The following is a 7,158-nucleotide window of genomic DNA, read 5'->3' on the forward strand; positions in this document are numbered from 1 at the left end:
GGCTAGCACAAGCCCAGCTACAGCCGACACTTCATCTCCCCCGACACCCAAGAGCGGCAGGACAAGGAGATATTCCAGCAGAACATGAAGAGACGGCTGGAAACCTTCAAGTCCACCAAGCACAACGTCTGCTCCGCCAAGAGCAAGGCCAGGCTGAAGAAAGACAGCAGGAAAAAGGTGCCTTCCCCGTCATCGGTGCCTTGTGCTCTGTGCAGGGGTCAGCCAGCCAGAGCCCTCCAGGCCTTGCCCCCCGCGGAACCGAAACCAGTGTTCCCTCTGTTTATTTCCGTCCCTGGGTGGAATACATTTTGTTCTGTGCACCAAGGCGTGTGCGGATGGGCACCACCAATAGAAACACGGGCTGCTGGCTGTGCGCACTCGGCTAATCAGCTGGGCGGCCCCTGAAACCCTCCTGGGGGGCTGCCCCAGCGCTGAGCTCGGAGGGAACCCTGCCCGTAAGGGAAGGACAGACACTAAGTTGTGGTCGTCAGTGAAGTTACCCAGTAGAGAAACTTAAACACATGGATTAGGTCCGGCAAGAAACCAAAGGTGAGGCCTTGGGAGGAGGTTTTCAGCGAGTTCAGTAATGAGGCCTGAGCATCAGAAAAGTAAAGCTGAAACCCTTCCGAGAGCCAGTTGTAACAGCCTGTGTTAGAGCCAAGCAGCGCCCTCCCGCCGCGTCCAGCGGCTGCTCCCCTTCACGGCTCAGGGCAGGGGGAGGGACGGGGCGCCTGGGGGCAGGGTGGGGAATGGCCCCTTCTTTTCAAAGGTTTTTTAGTTCCTCTTTCAAAACCACGTCCTGCTCCGCAGTGGGACTCGAAGGGCCGGTGTGGAAGGATGCTCTCCGCTGGCTGAGGCCGCCGGTTTGAACTTCCTGGCTGATGACTCAGTTTACTGCCTGCACCCAAAGTTAGGCAGGCGGCGTTCCTTTGCTTGGGCGAGAGCCGCCTGCGGCCGGGCTGTGGGCTTGGGAGCCCACCGTAACGGGATCTCGCCCCGTGTGGTTGGGCCACGTGTGTTTTATCAGCACAAGGCTGACCAGGAAGTTAGGCGTTTGCAAGTGACGCTTTGTGATTGTTACAGCGGGCAGTGAGCACGGGGCGTTGTCCATCACCGCCAGTTCAGCCGGCTCGCCAGTCTGTTGACATCACCGGCGCAGGGCCTGGGGGGGCTGTCGGGGTGCTGAGAATCTGGCCCCTCGAGGCTAAACGCGTGTGTTTCCACACCAGTACACGAGCATTGTGTGTGTGCGAGTGCACAAGCGTTGTGTGCGCGCTTGTTTTGCACTTGCCCGAGCCTCGTGTGCTCGTGTGGGCGCCTGCCTGCGAACGTGTGCACGTACACCCCCCGTGTGTGCACCAGGGAGGGAGCGGCACGTGCGTCGATCTCGTTTACATGCGAGGCGGCTGTTGCGCGTGCGGGAGGTGTGCGCTGGGGGTCGTGTCTGGGGATTTCAGCTCAAAGTGTCTGTGTTCCCGGAGGTGTATTTTCTAAGGCCCAGAGTGGAGCTATCTCCTCGCACAGGGCTGGAAGGGGCCCGGGTTGGTCACCGAGTCCAGACCCAGCACCATCCCCGCCAGCGTCTTTCTTTTTACATGTGGATTTGCCCCAGGCCCCTCAAGGGCTGAGCTCCCAGCCCCGGGTGAGGCAGGCCAGTGCTCAGACCGCTGACTTAGGTGCCTCCATCCGTTTGCAAGTGACCCAGGCAGGAGAGAGTTCAATCGCATGGCACTTCCATGGGCTTGTGGCTCCCAGCCCAGACCTCTCTGGGGCCATGGGGTGCGGCTCCACAGTGACCGGGGAGCTCGAGGAGCAGCAACCTCCACCCGGGCCTGATGGTGTGACAGGAATGGCAAGCGCCAGTTATGGTGGTGTCGGAGGCCCCAGGGCCCAAAGCCTCCTGCTCCTGGCCTCAGCTGGCCTCTCCCAGCTGGGACCCACGGCTGCTGTGGGCCACACAGGGCCCTAGCACCGAGGCGAGCGTCCCTGGCGCGTGGGCGGCAGGGGATGGGGAAGTCAGCCAGGCGCGGAGCAGGGTCTGACCCGAGGCCTTGTCTCTCTCTCTCTCTCTCTCTCTCTCAGAGGAAGAGCGCCACGGATGCTGAGCTGCTCAATGGAAAGCCAGACAGAGACATGAGCTGGCAGCAGATGGGTAAGGCCGAGCGGCAGCAGGGGCCTGGGGGAGCCGAGTCTGGGGAGGGCGGCAGGACAGGTCCCTCGAATGCGGGGCCTGTAGTTTTGGCACAGTGCGTTCCCGGGAGGCAGGGCCTTGAGGGTCAGTACGCTAGGAGCCTACAGAAACCCAGCATCTCCCTGCAGCCGCCTGGCCGGCTCTCGCCCTGGAGAGGAGGGGTCAGCACCGGCTGTGGCCGTGGCTGTGCTGCACGGGCAGGGGTAGGTCCTGGGTTGCCTGCCTGGCGGGCACAGGCAGAGCCATCACACCTCGTGAGGGCGGGGGCGTCCGAAGTCCCTGCCCGAGGGTGCCCAGCTCGGTGCCCCTGCAGCTGCACAAGGAGGAGCTTCGGGAAGTCGGGGCCTGGGGGACGGCTGGGAGGCCAGAGGGCAGCCGGAGACGGTCCCTGGGCTGGGCTGTCCCGGGGGGCGAGTTCTGGCTCTCCCCAGGTGGGTCTGGGCCGTGCTCAGCTATGCTGACAGTGGCTTCCCCCGGGCCGGGCTGGGCTGGCACTGGCTTCTCCATGGGCTGGGTCACCGCTGGCCTGGGCAGGCCAGGCTGGTGCCAGCTTCCCTGGGAGGCTGCCATGGCGGGCGTGGGGCATGGACACCCTGCTGTGTCAGGAGGCCCAGCCCTCCACCCACCGCACTTCCCCGGCGTCCCTCACGGCAGTGTCCGTCCTCGTGAGGGTTGACTCGGAGGAGGAGGAGGAGGACAGCGACAGCTCGGAGACGGAGAAGGAGGACGACGAGGGGATCATCTTCGTCGCTCGAGCCACCAATGAGATCCTGCAGGGCAAGAAGGCGCCTGGTAGGGGGCGCTCGCCTAGCTTTGGCCAGGGGGCACGTGCTGCAGGTCTGGCACGGAGGGCGTTGAGGCAGGGCCCCGGAGACAGGTGTCCAGCCCTGACGGGCCGTGTGGCCGGCTCACAGAACGGGTCTGCCGCAGGCGGGCCGATACGCCACAGGGAGACGGCCAGCGGTGCTGCCACGGGGCTCTGGGCCAGGCCGGACAGGCTCCGTAGGAGCGGTTCTGCTCCCGCCATGAGCCAGTCTGTACCGGCAGGGCCCAGGGGCGTCCGTCACAGACACCTGCCGGGTTTGTTATGTGGGGTCGTCAAAGCCCCAAGCGGCGGGTTTGGCGGGGGAGGTCAGGCATCAAGTAATGGGGACGCTGCTCCTTGGCTGGTACGGGACTGACACAGGTGTTACGACCTACAAGTGCTCTGGTGGGCCCAGCGCGCCAGTCTGACCCCACGCTGGCCCTGGCAGCCCCGGGGGGCGCTGCACACACCGCGGCCGTGGCTGGGAATGGAATGGAGCCTGTGGCCTCTGGGGCATGGAGGTTTGCAGGGCAGGGGCTCGGCTCTCGCGGAAGAGCTCTGGGGCCAAACCTCCAGCTTCGGGGCTGCGCTCGCTGCCGTTGGCTGCCCGTGCCGAGAGCAGACGCCCGCTGTCCCGGCCCGCGGCTGGCGTCTTAGCCCCTGGAGCGACTGGGGCAGAGGGAGCAGGAGGCGCTCAGGGAAGATCGAAACCCGCGGGGCTGCCCCGACCCCCACAAGTGCATTTGCCGGTTTAAGATAAAAGTCAGCCTGCGGCTCTCGCCGCTGCTCCCTGCCCTGGCCAGCGGGAGCGGAGAGACTTCGGCTGGGGCTGGGGGGCAGCACGTGCCGCCCCCCCCGGTCTGGAGCAGAGAGCGTGAAATGCACAGCACCCTCTGGGGCCTCTAAGCCTCTGGTGGAATCAGTTACCGCTCACTGGAAGGCTTCTCACCCACGGGGCCGCTCCTCCCCTGCCCTGCCAGCCGGGTGGCCGGCCCTCTTCCCTGTGGCACTCCTGCAGCCCCCATGGCTGCTCCGCTGCCCGCGGGCCGGAGGAGGGCTGCCTGCCTCCTTGCAGGCGGCGCTCCCCTTCGCACGCCGGGGCTGTGCCACCACTTCCCTTGCGTGCCCTTGCCGGCCCGCACGGGGCTCCCCGGGGAGAGCAGCGCCGGGAGGGGGTGACCCTAGTGCGCCTTTGCCTTTGTGCCTGCAGGCAGCCTGGACGTCTGCCCGAGCCCCTGCGTCATCCCCCCTTCGCCCACCACAGCGCAGAAGGAGCTGCCGTGGAAGGGCGGCCGGGACGACCTGGCTGTTTACGTCTCCTCGGAAACGACCAAAATTGTGCCAGTGGACATGCAGAGCGCCTGGAACCAAAGCCTCTCTTCTCTGGAGAGCGCGGCCTCCCCCCCGGGGGCAGAGCCGGCCCCGCCTGCCACCGCCCTGGCTTGCCTGGCGCGGGACGAGAGGCCCGAGCCGCGCACCTGCTTCCAGTTTCCCAACCCCCTCCTGAGGAGCGTCAGGTCTCAGAGTGACAGCAGGACGGCGCAGCCGGAGCTGCAACCATTGATGGCTCCGGAAGAGCCCGGCGGGAGAAGCGCTTCTGCTGGACCTACCGACAGCCGGCGGCTTCCCTGGCTGCAGGGCCCCCCCAGGCTGTCAGACGGCTAACGCGCCGGGGTCCAGCTGCGCAGGGCCGGGCTCGTCGGCGATGTGGTCAGAGACCTCTCGGAGCTTGGGTGTGCGCTGGGCCAGCCACGGGTGGCAGGTAGGGGCGCTGGGCCGTTCAGCGCGCCTACCAGGTGGGCCGGCCATGTGCCTTACTCGCTGCAGCACCCAACCCAGCCCCTCAGCAGGACGGGGGGCTGGCGGCCTTGGCTGGGCAAGCGGCTGTGCTGGCAGACTTCTCCTCATTGGTGAGAGCCCCTGGAGGCGGCAGGGCAGGGACGGGGTGCTGCTCCGCAGTCGCTGCTGCCAGCAGCTGGGAGGAAGAGCTCGTCCCTTGCATCCCTGAGCCATGGCACGGCTTTCCTTCCTCCGCTTGCCAGGGCACAGAGACAGGAGCCGAGAGCTGGGTGCGCTCCCAGCTGTATAAGGGGCCTCCAGTAAATGGCAGCTGAGCGTCCCTGGGGTGGCAGTGCCAGCTGGGAGGTGAGCCCTCGGGAAGGCACCCAGACAGCTTCCCAGTGAGTGATGGAGCTCTGCATGTCGCTGGCCAGCGTCCTGTCCCTCTCCCGGCTGGCTGGGCGCTGGCGTGTCCCAGCCAGGGACTCTCCGATGAGGGGCTTGCATCCAGGACGTCTGCCGGGGCCTGGCTACGAGCGGAGTTCATCTGGAATAGCCACTGGGCTTCACACCTAACCATATCCCCATCCAAACGAACTGCCGAGTGGCTGGACGGGGCTGGGGTGTGTGAGTCGGGGGCAGGTGTGACTTTTCACTGGGCGCTGCAGGGCGTTGCTTGTACCTACTTCCACCACCCCGGGGCCCTGCCAGGCACAGTGGCCTGGAGGATGTGGACGGCACAGGCCTGGACCAGTGCCCGGGGATGGGGGGCCGGGGGCAGGGAGTTGGGAATGGCCGTCCTCTGAGTCAAGGTTTCCCCAGCCAAGACGATCTGTCCTGCAGACGGGTGGAGGCCGTGCCCCGGGGTGAGGCGTCGGATGGGGAGGCAGCGGCACTCTCGGAAACTCGGCGTCGAATGCACTCACCTGTCTGCTGGCTCCGTCCCCCGCGCTAGTCGGGGCTTTGAGAGCTGTCCCTTGGCTGGCCCAGAGGGGGAGCGGGAGGGGTGCAGCATGGCAAGGCCACACTCCCCTACCCCCAGCCTGCACAGAGCAGGGCCAGCTGCCGTTTCCCAGCTCTGAGGTGCCCTGGCACCCTTAGGGAACGGCCGGCCAGTCACAGCCCGGTGTTGCTGAGACGCCGAAGGGGCCAGGCCCTGGAACTGACCTACGCTGAACGGCTCTGGAGCAAGCAGAGCCAGAGCCGGTTCCATTCCTGCCACGCGCTCCGCTGGCCGCCCTGGGCAGTGCTCGCTGAACCTGGCTTCTGCCGGGTTTGCTTTCCTGGTGTGCTCTGGGAAGGGGCGCTGCCCCCCATGGGCTCCCGGTGCAGGGAGCCAGGGGCTCTGTGACTTGTGCTCTGTATTTTGGGCACTGACAGTTTCTGGTGTCAGGCTGGGTCTGTGGTTTCCGTGTGCCTGGGACCAGCACGTGGCTCAGGAGTGGCGCTCTCTGTCGCAATGAACTGTGCAATCGGACGGCGTATTCTGCAGCTTGCCTTGGGAACAATAAAGGGGCCGTGGCACCCAGTGCTCTCCTGTCTTGCTGCCTCGGGAAGAGCGCCTGCTCGCCCACACGCTGGGCTGCCAGTGCCGCTCCCGGCCCAGTGCTGCGGAGGAGCGGCCGTGTGAGAGCTCAGGCTGCCCTGGAATTCGGCCCGTGGGTGACCCGGGGCAGGACTCGGGAGAGGATCGGCCCAGCAGCGACACGGTTATTGTCCCCGACGCCACCCCTGGTTGGGGCTTGTCCGCCACCGTGTCCCTTCGCGCTCCGGCCTCCGCCGAGGTGCCCCGACCGCGGTGGCTGCAGGTCTCCCCGTAGCTGTGCGCGTGCCAGGGCTCGGGCGCCTGCCTTGGCAGCACTCAGGGCAGCAGTGCCGGGGCAGGGCCACGGGAGGCGAAGGAAGGGCGCCCACGCTGCGCTGTTGGGCTGGAGAACGGCGCGTGCCTCGGAGCCGGCCCCCCCGTACCGCGCGGCGGCGCTCCTCGGGAAGGGCGGGCGTGGTGCTCCGAGAGGCCTACCCCCAGTCCAGGGCACTGCAGCGCCAGTGCTGCCAGCCAGGTCTGCAGGCAGGGGTAGCGGTGACTGGGCCACCCCACCCGCTCTGCCTCCGCCACCTCGTGCTGCGGAAGTGCTGCGCCGTGCCACTTGCAGCCGGTGCCAGGGCAGCCCCCTGGGTGACACGGCTCGAGTAGTGTGAGCTCCCAGCTGCGTCGTGGTGGGGCAGGACTGCTCCCTCCCTCATGGACAGCGCCACGCCACTTCTGTTGCACGTGGGGTGGGTGCTGAGGGGTGCACATGTCCCTCCTGTGCATCCCCCACGCCACAGCCCTCTGCACAGGAGCGACCCGCTAGCTACAGCCCCTTACGCCAGTGCTGAGCGA

The 7,158-nt window shown here is 66.7% G+C and overlaps 1 protein-coding gene across 1 annotated transcript in view; it reads left to right on the top strand.

Annotated features, from left to right (window-relative positions):
• The window catches only part of SLC9A5 (solute carrier family 9 member A5), a 30,828-nt gene extending 24,443 nt beyond the window's left edge, over positions 1-6,385 (top strand). The window contains exons 13-16 of the mRNA XM_075008544.1: positions 7-177; positions 2,083-2,152; positions 2,846-2,983; positions 4,207-6,385. Coding sequence (XP_074864645.1) covers positions 7-177; positions 2,083-2,152; positions 2,846-2,983; positions 4,207-4,661 — 834 coding nt within the window. The 3' untranslated portion in view covers positions 4,662-6,385. The remainder of the gene's footprint in view (positions 1-6; positions 178-2,082; positions 2,153-2,845; positions 2,984-4,206) is intronic.
• The last annotated feature ends 773 nt before the right edge of the window (positions 6,386-7,158 follow it).

This window comes from Carettochelys insculpta, chromosome 14 (genome assembly GCF_033958435.1).
Source record: "Carettochelys insculpta isolate YL-2023 chromosome 14, ASM3395843v1, whole genome shotgun sequence".
Lineage (NCBI taxonomy): Eukaryota > Metazoa > Chordata > Testudines > Carettochelyidae > Carettochelys > Carettochelys insculpta.